The sequence below is a fragment of the Aethalodelphis obliquidens genome, unplaced genomic scaffold (assembly GCF_003676395.1).
Source record: "Aethalodelphis obliquidens isolate GAN/ISIS:26980383/991018 unplaced genomic scaffold, ASM367639v1 scaffold1, whole genome shotgun sequence".
Classification (NCBI taxonomy): domain Eukaryota; kingdom Metazoa; phylum Chordata; class Mammalia; order Artiodactyla; family Delphinidae; genus Aethalodelphis; species Aethalodelphis obliquidens.
The window spans coordinates 80,892,595-80,912,437 of NW_020837945.1; the positions used below are offsets into that span (position 1 = coordinate 80,892,595).

At 46.2% G+C, this 19,843-nt stretch overlaps 1 protein-coding gene across 9 annotated transcripts in view; it reads left to right on the top strand.

The window, feature by feature from the left end:
• Positions 1-19,843, top strand: part of DGKG (diacylglycerol kinase gamma) — a 207,551-nt gene that overhangs the window by 73,894 nt on the left and 113,814 nt on the right. For 6 of the 9 annotated variants that reach the window (XR_003433362.1, XM_027109494.1, XM_027109508.1 and 3 more), the window contains 7 exons: positions 1,468-1,517; positions 4,807-4,881; positions 5,589-5,711; positions 10,182-10,299; positions 11,846-11,934; positions 16,160-16,252; positions 17,812-17,871. Coding sequence is in view for 8 of the 9 variants with exons in the window: in XM_027109494.1 (XP_026965295.1) it covers positions 1,468-1,517; positions 4,807-4,881; positions 5,589-5,711; positions 10,182-10,299; positions 11,846-11,934; positions 16,160-16,252; positions 17,812-17,871 (608 nt within the window). In the remaining variant the exon portion in view is untranslated. Of the gene's footprint in view, positions 1-1,467; positions 1,518-4,806; positions 4,882-4,906; positions 4,990-5,588; positions 5,712-9,057; positions 9,161-10,181; positions 10,300-11,845; positions 11,935-16,159; positions 16,253-17,811; positions 17,872-19,843 lie in introns of those variants that run through there. The other 3 variants (XM_027109516.1, XM_027109552.1, XM_027109561.1) reach the window with 3 other exon arrangements.

A 19,843-nucleotide genomic window follows, 5' to 3' on the forward strand; every position in this document is an offset into this window, starting at 1 on the left:
ATCAATGTAATAACAATAATAACTCATCACTGAACTCCTTATTTTTGCTAAGCACTTTAAATGCATTTTCTCATTTTAACCTGACAGTAACCCTAGATAGTTGACATGATTGTTCTCATTTTATATGTAAGAAAGCATGGAAAAGTTAAATGACTTGCCCAAGGCCATGCTGCTAAAAAGTAGGATGCTTGCTCACACTTCCTCATTCTACTCCTCATGCACAGTGGGACCAAAGAGGGCTCCATGTTAGAGCCACCTGGGCCCAGAGTGTCTCTGACCAGGACATTTGGAGGAATCACAAAGAATCGGAAGCCCATGACTTTTAAATAACTTAAAGTCCAACCAGAGACACCACTGAATAAATGCAAGGTCCAGAGACATAAAACATGTAGAAGGAAGTGACAACACAAGGGCAAATTAACAGGAGTGCTGTGACCCTGTGGGTACATCCCAAGTGGTCCAGAGCAGTTACACAAGGGAAGGGTCAGCCACAGGCATGATGAAGGGTTTTAAAGCATGAGAGGGAAATGAAGATGTATTCAGCTCTGCTCCCCACCCTGCTTACTTCTGAGACCACAGACAGGATCTCTACCTTTTAGATGAATGAAATGGCAAGTTTCCAAATCCCATAAATGAACATTTAGTCCTTTGCCCAAAATTCACTCCCAAATCTTTCTTATCTTCCATCACCTCTCTACAGCTAGAACATGGTAGAGGATGTTTCTGAATTGCATGTAGACATTTTTAGAAAAAGAAATATAATAGCTTCTATAATAATAACTACTTCATACCATTATTGAGGATTAAATAAGTAATAATGATAAGGTGCATAGGATGGTACGTTGCACATATTAAATGCCATATATAAATATTTATTAATGAAAGAAAATAAATAACATCTGTTGCGTACTCTCTACATTCCAAGTGCTATAGATTTAGCATATCACTGACATATTAATCTTCATTTGAAAAAAACTTAGGATAAAGAAACTATTATAATCTCCATCTTACAGATGAAGAAATTGAGCCTAAAGAAGATAAGTGACTTATGTGATGCCCTAGAGGTGGTAGGACAGGGCCAAGATCTGAACCTGCCTAACTCCACACCCTTTCTGTGTGCAGTAGAAGCAGTGTCCCGTCTACAACTGTGGTGCCTCTGCCCCACCACCAGCGGGGCATCTGCTTTGAGTTGTGTTCCCGTGATGCTGAGAGGTGTGAGTGCTCTACAGGGAATCACGCTCGTGACCCAGATCTCATCAGCGGCAGAGTTATTGCTTAGACAGTCCCAGAAGCCAGGTGGCTTGGTTCTCCTCCCTCTTCCCACTGTAAGGAAGGTCAGACTCTGTGCCTTGGAGGGTGGGTGAACTGGCTGCAACGGACTTCATCTAAAAACTGGCAGCAGCAAAGTCTCAGCCCATCCCTGGTACCCGGAGGACATCTCAAGCCTCACCTCTGTGTTTCTTGCAGTCATGTTTCGTCTCTATGATTCGGATGAGAATGGTCTCCTGGACCAAGCGGTAAGCTCTCCAAATATCCCTCCAAGATCCAATAAAGACTGGGGGAGAGGGGAACAGGTGAAGGGAGAGTCCAAACACTCTCAGCTCCATCTTCGTAGGAATAGCAGTGTCTCAATATGAGCTGCAGAGATGACTAGAAGCCCCCGCCTTCTACTTCCAAAGAGCCCGCCCAGAGGAGAGTGAACTCCAACTTGCTTTTTCATTCCAGAAGCTCAGATCGCAAAATCTCAGGTTGGGGAGATGCTTTAGTATCTCATGTAGTTTAACTTCCCAGCTGGTTCAGAAATTCCCCCTATAACTTCCTGCTGAAGCCCAGGGGTGGAGGAGAGGAGGTGGGAGAGGCAGAGAGACCAGGGCAAGAAGACAGGAGAAGGCAGGTAACTGCTGGCGTGCTTTGCCGTTACCCTTGCCTTCCTCTCATACCCCAGGGCACCAGCTCTAGGAGTCTGGCTCTGTCTGCTCCGAGCACATGATCCCATCCCACCACACCTGGGGAAGCCTGAGTCTCATCCCCACCTCCCCTCAGGAAGAGGCTGGGACAGGTCAGGGGTCTTGGAATGAGAAGAAGGATGGAAAAGGAAGAAGGTAGAGAGGAGAAAAGGCAAAGAGAATCAGACAGGTCCTGTCCTCATGACTGGCAGTGTCAGAGATGGGACTCATTAACAGAAAGGCTCTGAGGTTGAAGTGCACGGGGCTGAGTCAGACCAAAGGGAGGAAGAAAGGGAACCAGTCCCTAGACCAACTGCATCGTCCCGGTTCCCACTCAACCCCAGAGTGTCTTCATGGGATCCCTGCAGCCACATTGCAGTTCCGTGAGCTGGGTCATGCGAGGGAACCACCAAGAGAATCTCAAGCATTTGATCAACACATATTGATTATCTCATATATGTCGGCTACTGTTCTAAGCACTGGGGGGTGTATCAGTGAGCCAACAAAGATCCAGGCCCTCATGATGCTTTCATTCTAGTGCAAACACACACACTGCAAAGCATAGTCAAGTATGTGTTAGATAGAGCTGTGTGCTAGAGGGAAAATAAAGGAGGGAAAGGAAGTATTGGAGGGAGCTGCAGTTTTAGCTGGAGGAACCAAAGAAGGTCTCCCTGAGGAGGGGACATCTGAACAGACACTTGAAGGAGGTGAAGGGAGTGAGTCATGGGGAAGCACCTTCCAGGCAGAGGGAACAGCAAGTGCCAAGGTCCTGAGGGATGCCTGGAATGTTAGCAGATTAACTAGGAGGCCAGAGTGAGTGGAACAGGATGACTGAACAGATGAGGTTGGAGTGAGTAATAGGAGATGAGATCAGAGAAGTAATGAGAAGGGACGGGGCGTTTGCAAAGCATTATCAAGCCTTACAGGTAATTGAAAGGGTTTTCTCTTTTACTCTGGAGAGGTAGAGAACCATTGGAGATTCTGAGCAGAGGAGTGACATGATTGACTTAGGTCCTAACAGGATCGCTCTGGCTGCTGCATTGTCTAGACTGTGGGGATGCAAGCAGGAATACCAGTTAGGAGGCTATTAAGATAAGCAAGACAAGAAATGATGGTAACTTGCACCAGGGTAGCAGCATTGCAGGTGGTAAGAAGTGGTTAAATTCTGGATCTATTTGGAAGGTAACACTGGTGGACTGAAGTGAGTCTCAAAATAGTTCTCTCTCTTTCAACTTCCCACCAAGACCCCCTGGCAGTTGGATGCCCAGCCTCTTCGTGAACACTCCCAGTAATGGAGAGTTCACCCAGTACCTTAAAACAGCCGCTCCACCACTGGGGATGACTGTTAGAGAAGGCGTCCCTCCCGCACACAAGGCATCTCTAGTCTGCCAGGGAAATTTTCAAATCAAAACCTGATTCTGCTCTTCTCTCCCCTCCCCCAACCCAGTGGTGAGGTCAAAATAGGCCAACCCTCAACTCTTCCCTCCCTCCATCCCTCAGCTTACTTCTGCCCTCTGTAGCTGACCGGGGCAGCTGACCAGTGGAGTACCAGTTGTACACAATAGGCCTTCAGGTATTTGAAGGTACTATCACATCTTCCCAAAAATCTTCCCCAAGCTCATACTTCCTAATTTCTGTTGCTGTTGCTCATAATTCTGGTCAAGCTCTAGTTTGTCAATGCCGTTCTTACAATATGGCATAGAACTGAACCCACCCCTCCAGGACTCTTTAAGTATTCACATCAGGGAACTAGTTCTTCCTGAAATCTGCCCGCTCTGCTCCCTGAAAATGCCCACCTATTTACACAGCCTAAGATTGGGTCTAATTCTCCATTCCTGAATCACATCGTTTGCTCACATTGAATCTTGGACCCAACTAGTTTCACGAGCTCTTTTCCATTGGAACTTCTGCTGAGCCCTGTTCCCACCATTCTGCCCACTTCCTTATCCCCATCTACCACTTCATCTGCAGTTTTGCAATGGGTTATTTTCTACTTTAAACGAAATACAATTTTTAAAATCCCTGTTGGGTTTTAGCTTGCTTATTTTGACCCAACATTCTACCTGGTGAAAGTAACACCTTTAAAGCTTGCTTCAGTTCTCCAACCTGTGTCCCCAAATCAACCTTACTATGAACATCTTAGATGGTGCCCAAGACATGCAAATGCTTTCTCAGTCCAGTGTGTTTCAGTGGGACTCTCAGGGCACTGATTCATTAGCATCCAACAATTCTGTGAGGTTTTAGATGGAGCCTGGCCTTGGTACCAAACAAAAGGCTCACTCATTAGGCAAACATACCCTTCATGAATTTCCTGTTCCAAGAGTCCTGGACCCAGGACTTGATACAAAGGAAACAAAGGAGATGCCAAAAGGAATCTGAATCATAGTGCCTGAGAAAGGACCAACACAGTGGCTCTACATCCAACTGAAACTGACCCCCAAGGGGTATAGATGAATCCCAAGTTGCTAAAGCTGTGGGAATGAGGTGTGGGAAAAGAGGGAAGAAGTAAGTGCCTTGGTTTGTAAGTATTTGTAGGATCACAAAGAAGGAGGAAACAGGAGTGCTTTCTATGCTAAGTCAGAGCACAGAATAGGGGAAGGAAGGTGGGTCTAGGAGGAGGTCAGTGTTCAGTGAGCTTTCTGCATACCTCTGGCTTATCCACGGTCTGTGTTTCTTGTGGGCTTTGTGGTCCAGGCAGAAATAAAGAGCAAAAACAAATAGTGAGTGCTTGATGAAATGCCAGTATATTGTACCAGCTGCTTCTCACACTCTGCCCTGCCCATCTTCCCACGGGGTTGGATTTTGAGTCTTGCTTGTAAAAGCACATCTTCAGTTGGCTTCTCTCCTTGATGTTTTCTAGGAGATGGATCGTATTGTCAACCAGATGCTACACATTGCCCAGTATCTCGAGTGGGATCCCACGGAGCTAAGGCCTGTGAGTTTCCAAAAGCAAGGGGTGACTTTCCAGTGAGCTTCCAAGATGAGAGTGGGACTTGGAAACACATGTTTACGGTGCAGGCTGTCCCAGATCATCTTCTTAGAGGTGACTTCTCTGGGTCCTACACCTTGATCTCCCACTTCCCTGATAGGAAAGATTAGAGGCGGCAGGGGAAAGTATAGACTAATTCAAATAATAATACCTAATAATACCCCCTAACGCTTTCACCAAAGCTAAATTTTTATAACAGGAGCTCAGAGATCAGAGAATTTAGAGCTAGAAAGACTTTTAAAGATTTTTCTCAATCATTAGAAATATTAATAATAATAATTACATTGGGCGCTCCTATGAGTCCAATATCATATTTAGCGTTTTATATACATTTTCTCTAATCTTCACTACCATGCTGCAAACATAGCAATACTAGTTCCAGTTTACAGACGAGAAAAGCAGAATCCAGAGAGTTGGGGTGGCTTGTCGAAGGCCACACAGGTCAGGGCAGAGCCAGGCCTGGACCCCTGTTCTCCTCACCCCCATTTGCTCCCTCAATGCTCTACTCACTCCGAATCAGAGGGGAAAGGGGTAAAACACAAGCCAGAAAACATAGAACAGAAGAGAAAGAAAAGGGCAGGGTGGGCGGGGCAGGGGTGGGGCAGAGAAGTCGAAGATGAAAGTGGACAGTGGTTGCTCTATGGATTCCACAGATATTGAAGGAGATGTTACAAGGGATGGACTACGACCGGGATGGCTTTGTGTCTCTCCAGGAGTGGGTCCACGGAGGGATGACCACCATCCCATTGCTCGTCCTCCTGGGCATGGACGACTCTGTAAGTTGCAAGCTTGAGGTCAAAGACCTCTCACCTTTCAGAAACATCAGGTTCCACGTGGAAGTTAATATCCTTGGCTTCTGCCCCAGACTTCCCAATGGACAGCCCGTATGCTCTAGGCCAGCCCAAAAGTCCTCTCTTTTTACCTATTAGTGCCTGAAATATTATTCATTCATTTGACAGACGTTTACTAAATTATTACTAAATAAAGATACTGTTCTAAGGGCTACGAGGGAACACAGATACAATATTCACCCACCGGAAACTTACGCTCAACCAGGCAAAGGGCAAAAAATATTCAGGGAAGAATTCCATCTTTTTCACAAATTAGGTTTAAAAATGCTAAGAGAGTTGGGGAAGGAAGGAAGGAAAGGAAGAAAGAAAGGAAAAAATACTGATTTGTTGTGAGGCAGAGGGCGTTCAATAATAATATCTTTTTTTTTTTTTTTTTTTGGTACGCGGGCCTCTCACTGTTGTGGCCTCTCCCGTTGCGGAGCACAGGCTCCGGACGCGCAGGCTCAGCGGCCATGGCTCACGGGCCTAGCCGCTCCACAGCATGTGGGATCTTCCCGGACCGGGGCACGGACCCGCGTCCCCTGCATCAGCAGGCAGACTCGCAACCACTGTGCCACCAGGGAAGCCCATAATAATATCTTATTTAACAATCAGAACAACCAGATAAAGTAGATTTTTTTTTACCCATTTAAACAGATGGAAAACTGAGATTCTGAGTCCGAAGAGGAAAAAGAATAGCCAGCATTTATTTGTACTTGACTCCAAAGAACCTGCACTTTCGAACATCTCACACTTAGGAGTGAGACCAGTGGAAGAAACTTTGGAGGGTGTTTGCCCTGGCTCTGAAGGATGTGTGGGATTTTGATATCCCATTCTTGAGATAAAGATAAAGACCTAGGATATTTGATCTGGCTCTGGAGGATGGGTATGATTTGGCTGGTAGAAGAGAGAGTTTGTAGCTTGATCAAAGACCCACATGAAAGAAAATTCAGGGTGTTTTAGAGAAACCTCCCAGTTTTGATCAGAGTAGGGAATACGTGTAGAGGCTTAATGTGAAATCACTGGCATCTGACCTGGTCTGCTTATTTACCATGAAAGTAGCTTCCATACATGAGGTAGGGAAGATTAGAACTAAAAGTACAAATGGTGACATTAGCGTTTACCGGTACAGTCACACGGGTTGTAAGACAATACCTCTTCAAGATTACTGAAATGTCAAAGATAGGGACAGAACAGCAGGTTCATTTGGGTTAGCCTCTAGCTGATGTTGTTGCCTGTGCTGTGTCCATCTGACAGTTCTGCAATTCAGGACTAAAGCTGAGCCCTCATCTCCAACGCTCAAGGACTAAGAATCCTGCAATTATCTCATAGCGTGTCCAGCTCTTTCCAAGTGCTAAATAGAAATCAATGAACCAGGATCTCCTTTTTCCTTATAACCCTAGAAGGTCAGAGCTGGAAGAGATCTTGGTGCTCCCTGGTCTGTCCCCTTCCTTTTTCATACCAAGGACCAGAGAGGTAAAGGCGCTTGCCCATGGACACACACCTAGTTAGTACCAGAAGCCATCTTCCATATTCAGTGACAGCAGACTTCTCATGCAGTGATTTCTTACCAAGAACCTACTGTGTGCATGAACCCACGTGAGCTGGGACCTGGGGGTGCTCAGATAGGTTAGGTATACTTTCTGCTATCAAGGCTCAAGATTATAGCTGAATCAAAGTGAAAGTTCTGCCTGAGTGCTGTCTAATGCACCTGTTTTTTCTCTGAAACATGGAAATAGAGATGGGACATTTTAATCACAAGGAACCAATTTCTAGTTCTGTTTCCTATTTTGGACTTGTTGAGTCCAAAGTGCCACCAACTCTTTGCTTGGAGGGGATCCACTGTTTTATGGCTGGAAGAGGGAGAGGCATTATTTCTTCAGCATTCTCCCCAGTGTCTCCCCCTGATGCCAAATCAGCCTTGTATTAAAACCATACTTTACGTCAGGAATAATGCAAACAAAAAACAAATGTGCATTTGGTTTTTATTAATTGAAATTTTATGCATTTATTTGAAAATAGGCACTAAATTGTATGTTTTCACATTAATAGTTGGGGTTCTAGGGAAAGCGTTCCTCGATGTCTTAAAAGCCACCTTGCTTGTTTGGCTTTTTTCAAAACCCACATGTGGCCACTGAAAAGTCTGGGGATCTCTGAATGGCATGTATGAGAAACAGTCTGTCTCCCAAGGGAACTGCAGTCTCAACCCAAAACCTGGCGTGCATAAGGAACGTTACTCCTACGCCCTGCAGCCGCCAACGTGCAGAAATAAAGGAGCCACATGATGGTGCTATAACCCAAGCAGAAATGTTACTTTATCCCAAGTCAGGGTCCCTTTGCTTCTTACCCTGTATCTATGAAAATAGCTGACTCTCCCTTGCTCAGATACTAATTGATTTTGCCAATAAAGGTATTTCAGGTCAAATCACCATCCCTTGGGCTGGATGAAGAAGGAGCTGGGTCTGCTAAGAGTGCTGTAATTTCCCTTCTGTCCATGAAGGAAAACCCTGGTCTGTGGAGGTACAGGAGAGGCATGGAAGGAGCATGGGCTCCGAGGCCAGCAAGAGCCCCCAGTGTGACTACGGGCTCAGCTTGGTCACTTATTATTTGTGTGGTCTTGGGCTATTTATGTAACTTCTATGAGTCTTTGCTTCTTCATTTCTAGAACAGGTCTAAATCTACCTCCTTACACGTAGGAAAGCACTCTACTTATTTTTGTGTCCCCTACTGCCTAGCACGGAGTAGGAACTTAATAAATGTTTTCATTTTCAATGTGTCGGGCACTGGATTAGGGTCCTCACTTATAGTATTTCACTTGATTTTTACAAAAATCCCTTGAGGTCAATGTTTGTCAAAGGAGTGAATGAATAGATATTTAAGTGGGTCATTTAATCAGTTACTGAACCCATTTACTAAAGTAGAAGCCATTAGATAAAAAGGCTTTAATTCTGTAAGACTCAGGTTTTGGAAGAAGCAGGGTTTTGAGGTGGTAAGAAGAAAATAACGTATCCTGGCCCCAGGAGGAGACCAGCATTTGAAAAAGCATGTGGGCTCCTCTAGAGACCGTTAGCAGAAGAGCTGAGCACAGGAATGGGTCTGGCCACTATGACCAACCCAAACCAGAGGGACACAGAAGTAAGAAGTGGGTTTCAATCCAGCACTTTGGACTCCATGTACCTGACTCTCAATCCTTACCACCTTACAGTACTTTTTACTACCCTTAACAACAGCCCAAGAGTGTTACTCTTTTTTTTTTTTTGAGTGTTACTCTTTTGATGGAGCCTATGACAAAAGGTCAAGGACACCATACCTGGAGGGATGCTCCTGAAGCCACAGTCTCCAGCAAGCCTATGCTCCCAGGGGCTAGAAGGTGGGAGCTTTGGTGTCCAAGGAAGGTGTGTGATTACGTGAGGCTTGGCTTATCTGGTAGATAGAATGAATTTGCTCCCAAGCCAAGTCAGGGGGAAATGGCTTAACCCTCTTTCTGTCTCTGTCTCTTTGCTGTTTTATCTGTGCACAGAAAGGTGATGAGAGGAGTACATTGTTTTTACTAAGCTAATTTTTTCTGATTATAAAACTAGTACCTCCTCACTGTAGAAAATTTGGAAAATACAGAAGAAAGTAGAAATTAGAGAATAAAATAAATCCATAGTGCTGCTAGCTATAGCTAACCTCTGTTAACAGTTTGGTGACGTTTTTTCCCGTACAACATATCATTGTATAAAACGGAGATCATAATATATCATCAAATTTGCATTCTGTTTTTTTCCCTTAGAACTTAGTATCATGAGCACATTCCCAAACCATTCAGTGTTCTTATAAATATGATTTTGATGGCCACTTAACATTAAATCATACAGATGTACCACAAACCTTTTGGTCATTTTGAGGCCTTTAGGATATTTTCAGTTAATTTAAATAATGCTGGGTTAAACATCTGACAGAGCACAAAAATGCTCATCTATCTTTCAAAAATGATTTCTTTAGGATAGAATCCAAGAAAGGAAGTTTATAAGTTGAAGGTTGTAAACATTTAAAGGATAGATAGATGGGTGATAGATAGATGATAGATCGTTATAGATAATAGATGATTGATAGGTAATAGATGACTAATAGATGATTGAAAGAAAGAAAGAAAGAAAGAAAGAAAGAAAGATTGTTCTGATTTCCACTCCCCCCACCACATACTCTACTCAGATGGCCCTAATTTTTAATATTTGCTTATTTTAGAAAATACACATAAAGAATTTTGTTTTGATTTGCATTTCTATTAAAATAATCTTTACAACAGTAAAATAAGTGAATAACAAAATAAATTTGTGAATAACAAAATAAATTTGTTTTCCAAATATGAGAAGAGACTCTTTTTATAAACAGTGGGGCTGCCTGCATCTCATTCCCTTGCTGTCCCCGCAGGGCTCCAAGGGGGATGGGAGGCACGCCTGGACCATGAAGCATTTCAAGAAACCAACCTACTGCAACTTCTGCCATGTCATGCTGATGGGCGCTCGGAAGCAAGGCCTGTGCTGCATTTGTGAGTAAACTTCCTTCAAACCCCTTTTCCCAGGAACTGTCTTGCTCTATACATGATTGAGCCATTCCCAGAAAAGTTTAGGCATCTCTGCTTCCTAGCTTGAGGGATTTGCCATATTATTCCAACAGCAGAAAATAAAGCAAAACTTCCATGTTCTATTTTTGTTCTACCCAAGTCAAAGGGACAAATATTATCCTATTAGAGTCTCGTCATAGGCCACTGACTGCCTAGAAAAAGTTAAGGTTCAAATGTAGTTAAAAAGCATCTCATAGTAATTTCAATTGAGTTTTGCTAGTGAATGTTTTGGTTGGTCAGAAGAACCTGTTTGTTTTTTTTTTAATTAATAAGCAACTATATTCATATATACAATGGAATTAAAATTATCCATTTGTTTGACTTTATAATCTATTTAGTAAAGTCAGATTGGAGAGGAGAAAAAAACACACATGGAAAAGAAAGGAGGGAGACTGGAAAGGAGGACAGAAGAAAGAGATGGAGGAGAAGGAAGAAAGAAGGGGTCATGTAGGAAAGAGGGTGGGTTTGCAGAGCAGGAAGAGAAGGGAGGGGCTGCAGCAAGAAGGCTTTGTAGGGCCCAGGCTGCGTGGGTGCAGAATCCTGCCCCCCACCTCAGGATGCAGACAGCAAGCACTCAGCCTGAACCCTCCAGGGACTGGGGAGCTGCTGCGGCAGCAAGGGCCGTCGGGTACGGAGCGGGTCACCAAAATGTTTTATCTGCCATGCACACAGGAGCCAGGCAGCAGGCAACCTCAGCCACAAAAGTCATCGTAGCAGAGCTGGGCCCAGTGTCTACCAAGAGCAAGCATCAGCAGGCAAAAGTAGGGGCCCCCCTGTCTTTCCAGCACCTATTTCAAATCCAGCTCTCACCCACTTTTCATAGGCCCAGCCTCATTCCTAGTACGTTCTAGGCCTGTTGGCACAGTAGTAAACAGTAACAACAGCAGTCATTTGTGGAATAGCTGTTCTGACCTGCACACGTGGTGCTTTATACAAATTATGTGATGCTGCAAAGAGAAAGCAATCTTCTTCCCATTTTTTAGAAAACCCTGAATTTCAGAGCGGTGAAGGAACTTACCCTAGATTGTGTGGGTAGTTACAAAGGGCAGAGGCAGAGTTCAGGCTCAGGCCTTCCTGTCTCCAGAGTTAGGAAGACCCCGGCCTTGCTATCCACGCCCCAACATCCTGACATTCAGTACTGTGGCATTGGCATAGCCAGGATGACTCCTCACTCCCCTTAAGCGGAAAGCACCTTTCTGGGGATGTCTTCCTGCTGCGTTCACCACCCGCGGTGGAAGGCAGTGTGGCAGGGGGGAGGGTGCAGGAGCATGTCTGGGAGATAGTCATGGACTCTTCTCAGTGAACAACTGGAGACTTGAATTGCCATTAGGCAAGGCCAGCTCCATATGTCCCCTGCCCCTGACTGGCCACGCAGAGGGAGGCACGGGCCTCAGCTGGGGTGGGGGGCAGGGGGATGGCTGACCTTCCCTACGTGGTCACTCACCGTCACTTTTCTTATTTTTATTTTCAGACTGTAAATACACTGTCCATGAACGCTGTGTATCCAAAAACATTCCTGGGTGTATCAAAACGAACTCAAAAACCAAAAGGGGAGGAGAGGTTGGTGATACCTATTGCCTTCTTCTCCTGCATGCTGTGTCCCAGGCAACATGTCCATCTCCACAGATTCCTGGGCAGGAAGGGGCTTTGGGAGCTTTGTACAGTCCCTTCTCTGCCTTGAGGACCACCCTTAAACCGTCTTGGCCATCCATCAATCCATTTAGCATCTGCCTGGTGCCCACCGTGTGCCAGATCCTGTGCCAGGGGGTATGCAGGTTAAAAGGTGGTCCTCAGCCTGGAGGACTGTGCAGTCTAGTGGGAGGAGACAGGCATGTAAGCGAAGCGCAAAGTAGCGAGCTGTGCAGTAGCGATAGGGCTGTGTGAGACATACAGTTGAGGCACCAAGGGTGGCGGACAGGAAAGGTTTCACCAGAAAGATGGCATTTGAGTTGTGTCTTGAACCCAAATCAGCGGGATTTCATAAGGAATCCAGGAGGACAAGGCACCCCAGGCTGGAGAAGCCTCAAGTGTGAAGGCGTGGAGACGCGGCTTATTATCGGATCTGTACTTGGTTCCGTGTGACTGGGATAGAGGATGCTTAGAAGGAAGCGGCGGGAGATGTGCTGCAGAACTGGTGAGATCCAGGTCTTGTGAGGCCAGCTGAGGACTTGGGAAGGGGTTTCATTTGTAGCTAAGGGGCCGTTGAAGAGCTTTGAGTACATGAGGAGGTGTTTGGGTTTGCAGATTAGGTTAATTGCTCTGACCATGGTGCCAGAGAGAGATCAGATCAGAGGGGGTGAAAAAAATTTTTCCAACAGTTCAGGCAAGAGTTAATGCTGCCCTAGGGCCTGACTGGGGTGGCGTCTGCACTCACCCACTATGCTCTGCTATGTCTGCAGTAGCACAGTGATGGCTGTGTCTGTGCTGAGTGAGTGTCCCCCAGCAATGCCGGTTGTTGAGTGTTTTGGCTGTCCCACTGGCTAAGGTAGAAGACATAAAGGGAGAGTCTGAGAGATAATTTGGAAGGTCCTACCACAAGGACCTGGTGACAATCATGTAGGGGATGAGAGAGGGAGAGAGGTTGGAAATGGCTACCAGGTTTCTAAGGTGGCCATTGGCTGGTACCATTCACTGAGTCTGGAAATAGACTGTTCTTCAAATTAGCAGGGGAAAGGCACTCCGAGTTCCTGCAGAGGGAAAACCCCATTGAGGAATCTGAGTCAGGAGATGGTTAGCAGGTGGGAGTGGTATCCAGCCCTTACCCAGTAGGACTCCGAGAGAGAAGGGCACCTCCAGGGACACGCATGCATGCCTGTGAGACGCCACGTGGCCTCTTGTCTACTCCTTCCGTACCACACCCATACACACACCGTTCCATGTCCATGCCTTTCACCAGGACATATGGTGCACCTCCTGGGCTCAGGCCCTAAGCCTGCACTCCTGCCATTGCCACACTTGGAACAGAGGGAGACCTCTGAGGGCCCAGCAGGGCACATTCACGACCTTCTGAGTCTCCAGAGGCAACCTAAGTCTTTAACCGTCTCTTCTGATCCTGGAAGAGGATGGAGAAGGTAACGTGGTGTTGGGAGACTACCGTGGACTTGGAGTCAGGAGACCTGGCCATGAGTCCCTGCTTGGCCACTTACCTTGGAACCTAGGACCAGTTACTTAACCTCTCTGCAGCCTCATATTTTTTCTCTGTAAAGTAAAAATAATAATAATTTCAGAACAAATTCATTGTGACCATGTAGATGACAAATTGATTAGCAAACTGAGTTCTTTATACCCTCAGGGGTGAATGGCAGAAGGAGAAACTACAAAGTACATGTGACACGTCTTCTAGAGCAACAGTTTTACCAAAAATCTTTTGGAAGGAGGACACAGTAACTTAACTGATAAGTAATTTAAAACTTTTACCTAATACAGACGTGGATGGTGTCATGCAGATATTCCATGTGTTTTTAATATTGTGCTTGCAGTTGGCACTTCAGGCTATGTCCCCACGTTCCCCCAGAGTCCATATCCACCCCTTCCGCTATTCAGGATACCCTGGTGAAAAATTTTTTGAGGAGTTCTATAGAATTCCCGGGGGACTTAACTGAGGGCTCAGACCCCCAGAATTTGGTGTCATGGGTCGCTTTGCATTTATAGTCACACACGTACACATGCATTCACACCTGCTTCCCAAGTTCCTGGGCTGCTTCAGGGGCATGTCCTGGCCAAGAGGCAGGTACAACACGCTCTCCAGGAAACAGATGTGAAAGCTGCTGGCTGATGACCCACACTAATCCCTTGGGGCTTTCTCTCTAACTTCCTTCCTGAGTGCTTCTCAACCTTGGTTGCATGTGATAATCACTCAGTGTGCTCTAAAACATACTAATGATGGGTCTCATCCCCAGAGACTCTAATTTATTTTGTCTGGAGTGAGGGCTGGGCATTAGGACTTCTAGATGCCGGCCAGGTGTTCCTGAGGGGCTGCTAAGGCTGAGAGGCACCGACCCATAGAAGACAGAGGGGGAAGGGATTCCCCATCAGGGGCACCCCCCCAAGGGCCAGGACTGTGCCAGGAAGGCCCTTCCAAATGTGCTGTCTCGTTGAATCCTCCCAGAAAACCCAGAGGTGGGGCATTTGATGCCAATTTCTGCAGATGAAGGACCTGAGACTCAGAGAGGTCCAGGAACTGGCCAAAGGTCACCCCGCTGCAAAGTGGAAGATCAATGACTCCAACCAGTTTTGTCTGTAGCCCAAGCCCTGCTGCGTTTCCCTGCACCCCACTGCCTTCCAGAAAAGGGCACACACAAATACATCCCTTTGCAAAGAGTTCCGGTGACACACAGATGAACTGCAAGACGAGATGCTCAGAGGCTTGACTGCCAGGGGGGGTGACTGTTCAAAGAGCAGGCAAAGTGGCTTTCCATCCACCTCGATTAGCATGATAGAGGTTAGGTAGGGAGTGACCACACTGGTGCAGTTCAGCAAAGCAGCCTGGCATCCAGAAGTGCACCCACTAAACAGGAACCAACCCTCTCTGGCCTCCCCGCTCCCTGCGCTCCTCCCAGACCCTTCTCTGCAGGCCCAGGGCCCAGGGCCCTGGGATGTGTTTCTGCAGCCTTCCCTGGTATCCTTCGCTTCCCTCCTGCAGGGGATGCAGCATGCGTGGGTGGAAGGGAATTCCTCTGTCAAGTGTGACCAGTGCCACAAAAGTATCAACTGCTACCAGAGTGTCACTGCGCGGCACTGCCTGTGGTGCTGGATGACGGTGGGTTGGCGCCCAGGGCAGTCCTGCTGCTTTTCAGTGTGGTTTTTTGCTCAAGCATCCTGCCAGAGGGCACGAGCAGAGCTACGTGGGCAAGGCTAGAGAGGGAGCCTAGAGCCCCTGTTCAGTGCCCTAAGTCTAACTGCCTCCAGTAAATCACCAAGATGCCCAGAGGGAGGGCACCCCCCAGGGCTGCTTAAGAAGAAGCTGACCAGTCTGCTCTCTCTGTGGCCAGGCAGCTGTGAATAGCAGGCTGGACCATTAACTTCCTTCACCTGGGTGTTGTCTGGGCCGGGGGCACTGACAGAGTGGGAGAGGAATTAGATACTCAGTCACCTGCATCAGAGGAAGGCATACTCCTGACAGCAACCCCACTGCCTGGACAAGAGGCCTGTGCCCACTGCCATCATCCATGACAAATGTCCACTTCCTCCTTGGACACCTGGAGCTGCCTGACCTGCCTTCCAAAGCAGACTCAGTGCCGTGTCTTGTCCCCTTGACTGGGTATCAGCCTCAGAAAGGACGTGTCAGACTGCAGAACTCTTAAAATGCAGAGGTTGAGTCATGGGGTTCATCTCCAGCCTCTCATGGGTTTGTTCAACAGGATCTCCTTCCTTCCAGTGTCTCAGAGCCTAGGGAGCAAATGTCCCATGGGGGCTCTGGAATCCACGTGGGGGTGCTATACGGACAGGCCACAGGCCTGCTCGGGACCGTTTTGCTCCAGCTGCCATGGGCAGCACTTGGTCTCCTTTCTCTGCCCACAGCAGACTTGGCACCCATAACCAAGCACAGACACCGGTACACACTACACACCACAGACACCGGTACACACTACACACCACAGACACCGGTACACACTACACACCACACACACACTCTTTCTCTCTCTACTTTACTGTGAAAGCCAGCAGTGCATCAGGATTTAGAGGAGCACTAAGCAACCTGCCTCCCTAGTAAATTTCTGAACCCTCACACTTGACATTTCCTTGATCACTTTCACTTAACTCTCATCTTCATTTTTTCCTCCAGTTTCACCGCAAATGTGAATTGTCAACTTTGTGTGACGGTGGGGAGCTCAGAGACCATATTTTGCTGCCCACGTCAATATGCCCCATCACCCGGGTAAGTGCTGCCACCCCGATGGGGCTCTGGCTCCCCTGCAACCCCAGCTCATGTTTCAGATGCAGGCAGCATTCAGACAGTCACACCCCTCCGAGGGCTCCCTCAGCAACTCTTAGGATTTGTGTTTTCAGCCCAAGTTTAAAAGAGGTCAGTGCTGCACAGTCAGATTGTCCGGGAAAACTTCCCTGACTAAAATGATTCCAACCGCTGGCCACCCAGAATGCTCTGAAATGGCCCAGCAAGGAAAGTGCATTCATTCTAAGCACCTTGCAGGCAGATCACATATATGGAACCTCAGTGAACACCTGTGCACAGCTAGGCTTCCCAGGCCTCCCTTGTCCCTGTCACCCTGTCTCCTGTGTCCAAACATGGACCTCCCTCTGCCTTGAAGATTTCCATTTGGGTGTCACAGCCCTTCTTGGAAATGAAAGATGCAAACGTAAACTCTATTTATCCCCATCTGAAACTTTCTCTGTCTCCTGTGTTGAAGACCCCTCTTTCAAGCCAGGCACCAAACACCTTAACTGTCCTCCTTCCATGTTAAAGATGCTGCTGAGTTCCACTGATTCCTCACATCTCACCCTGGACTTGACCATCTTCTTTCTTATTAAAAACTAAAGAAAAAAACCCACCACTTTAAAAACTATTTGGCAGTATCTACTAAGTTGGAAATACACAAACTATGACTCAATAATTGCCCTCCCGTGAGAAATACGAGCCTTTATTCCACCAGAAGACATGTCCGGGAATGTTCCTATCAACTTTATTCATAACAGTCAGGCACTGGAAGCAAGCTAAATGACCACTGACAAGAGAATAGGTAAATAAGTTGAGGCAGATTAGTATAATGGAATACTGCATTGCAATGGAAAACAACCATGCTTAGATGCAAAAATATGGATAATCCCCAAAATATAATGCTGAACAAAAGAACCTAGACTCAGAAAAGATATGGTCTATGATTCCATTGATATGAAATTCAAAAGCCAGGCAAAACCAATAAGGTGTCAGGAGTCACAACAGAATTACGCCGGAAGAGGCAGTAGTTACGAGGGCATATACGTATGCAGAAATTCACAGAACTGTAGATTTAAATTTGAGCATTTTACTATATGTGACATTAAACCTCAATGAAATGAATAATAAACATTGAAAAAACAAACAAACAAAATAGGACATATGACTTAGGATTACATCATTTAGGTAGTGCTTAACAGAGAAACCAGACCTGAAACCTTGCTTCTCAGAGCTCAGGCTTCTAAATCAACAAAGTAGATTTCTGCCCATTTCAGTGTTTCCTCTGAAACACTGTGTCCCTTCCAGTGTCTCGAAGTTAAAGTCAGGGCAAGTGATGACAACTGCCTGGAGAGTCCTTGAGAAACCCAAAGGGAACATTTCTTTTTTTACGTCCAAAGTCCCACTTTGAAAAACTCCTCCCTACACTATATTGGTTTTCTATTCTCTTCCTTTATATTAACCATTTGTTTTTCTTCTGATTTCCTTTTTTGTAATAGGCATTTTGTTTTTCAAAAGATGCTTGTCTTTCCTCTCTTTTATAGGACAGGCAAGATGGGAAGTCTGACGGTAGCGTGTCAGCCAAGGACGAACTTGTAACGCAGGTACCTCGGCGAGCCCCAAATCTACTCACTCGTTCTAAGCTGGTCCAAGGCTGTGGAGGGGAGAACAGGATTTGGCTTCTAGAGAAACACATCTCAACGTCTGCTTTCTTATCTGATTGATTATATCACACAGGACACTGTATTTCCAGCCTCTGGGGTTACCTTTGACAACCACACTGTAGGCAAGTGGTGCGAAGGGAGGTTGGTTGATCCCGTGGCTGGCCGAACTGGCTTTATCACCTTTTTAGGAACACAATGCATAAAACTTCATTATGCATACTCCCTGAATAATAACAAGAATGTGGCTTAAAGATAGACAGTTAGGTTTTCCAGGACTGCCAAGCTGTCTGCAGAACGTGATCTGCCAGAACAGAGTTAACTAGATCCAAAAGTTCTTCTTCATCCTTAAACGTATATTTCAGAACTCATGTTTTTAGCTGGATCCACCGATGAACTTCTCTTTGTGCCTTTCACAAAGTTCCAGGGAATGCAGGAAAGGCAGCCTGGTGAGGTAGAACAAGTACCAGAAAAGGAAATAGCACACTGGGGCCTTCTCCTCTGCCTCTGAACCTTAAGTTTCCTTGTTTGAAAGGGGGGGCGTAGCAATCCCTGCACTGCCCACCTCCCATAGATGCTCCTAGATTCAATGAGAACATGTAGATGAGTGTAAAACATAAGCAATGGTGCTTAATGTGGGAAAGCTCTAGACACCTTGAAAGGGAGAAAGTCAGATGGAGCACACACGCGCGCGCGTGCACACACACACGCACACACACACACACACGCACACACGGCGCAGGTATGTCAGTTGTTTACAGCTGGCATCTATCTGGTTATCCTGCATCTGTTCTGATTGGGCAGTGCCCATGCTGTACAGGTTGTTAAACATTTTGGATATCACCCCCAGAGATAAAGAATTACTCCTTAAGCTCCAAGATGCTTCTGGGTTTCACACAAATAATCACCCTTGGCAGATGAGAAAATTCCTAAAATTTATAAAGGATGCTGCTGTCCGTTTCAAACAATATGGCCCTGTGTTTGGTGAATTTTTAGCGTGCAATCTGGAAAAGTAGGCATTAGATAGTGAATATGGAGCAAAGCTGCATCTCTACCGGTGTGTCCTTCTGCTGAAGATACAGGTATTTATCGAGTACCCACTCTTGTATCTGGTGCAGTGGGGCCCTTGGTAGAAAGGTTATACACACACACGCCCTGCTCCTGAGGCATTAAAATCCATTTGATGTTTGTGATATTTACCTGAGAAAATAAAAAATAAAGACATATACAAATAAATGATAACAAAAGAAACCCAGAAGATATTATTGGGTTGGCCAAAAAGTTGGTTCTGGTTTTTCATAAGACCTTATGGAAAATCCCGAACGAACTTTTTGGCCAAACCAATATATGCTTCAAGTGCAATAGCTTTCGTTGCAATGATCAAGGAAAACTTCATAGAGGAAGTAGCTCTTGAATCGGGCCCTGAGAGTGAGGAGTTCTTTTTTAAGAGGTTGCAAAGAAGGAAGTGGGCATTTCAGGAGGAGAAGAAACCAGTGTGAGCAGCCCCAAAGGATGGGAATTAACTCTCTAGAAGGTACGAGCCAGGCTTGGCTGGAACTGCAGTGAAGGTTAGAGTAATTAAGAGAGAACAGTAGATTGGGGCTGCACTTAAATGCCTTGCATGCCAGCTTAGGAGATCTGGATTTTATCCTCTGGGTAACGAGATGTCTTTAAAGGTTTCTGAGCAGGAGTGGTATGACTAGTGATGTCCTGGGAAGGAACTGCATGGGGGCAGCATACAGGACTTCCCCTGAGGTGGGCAAGGCCCGAGCAGTGTGGGCACTGTGGCAGCTGCTGGAGATAAAGAGACATTCCAGGGAAAGAATTGGCAGGACAGGGTCTTCCCTGTATGCCTGGATGAGTAATAACAGTAGCCAGGAGAGAGGGCCAGTTTTGTGGGGAAAGAAGATAGGTC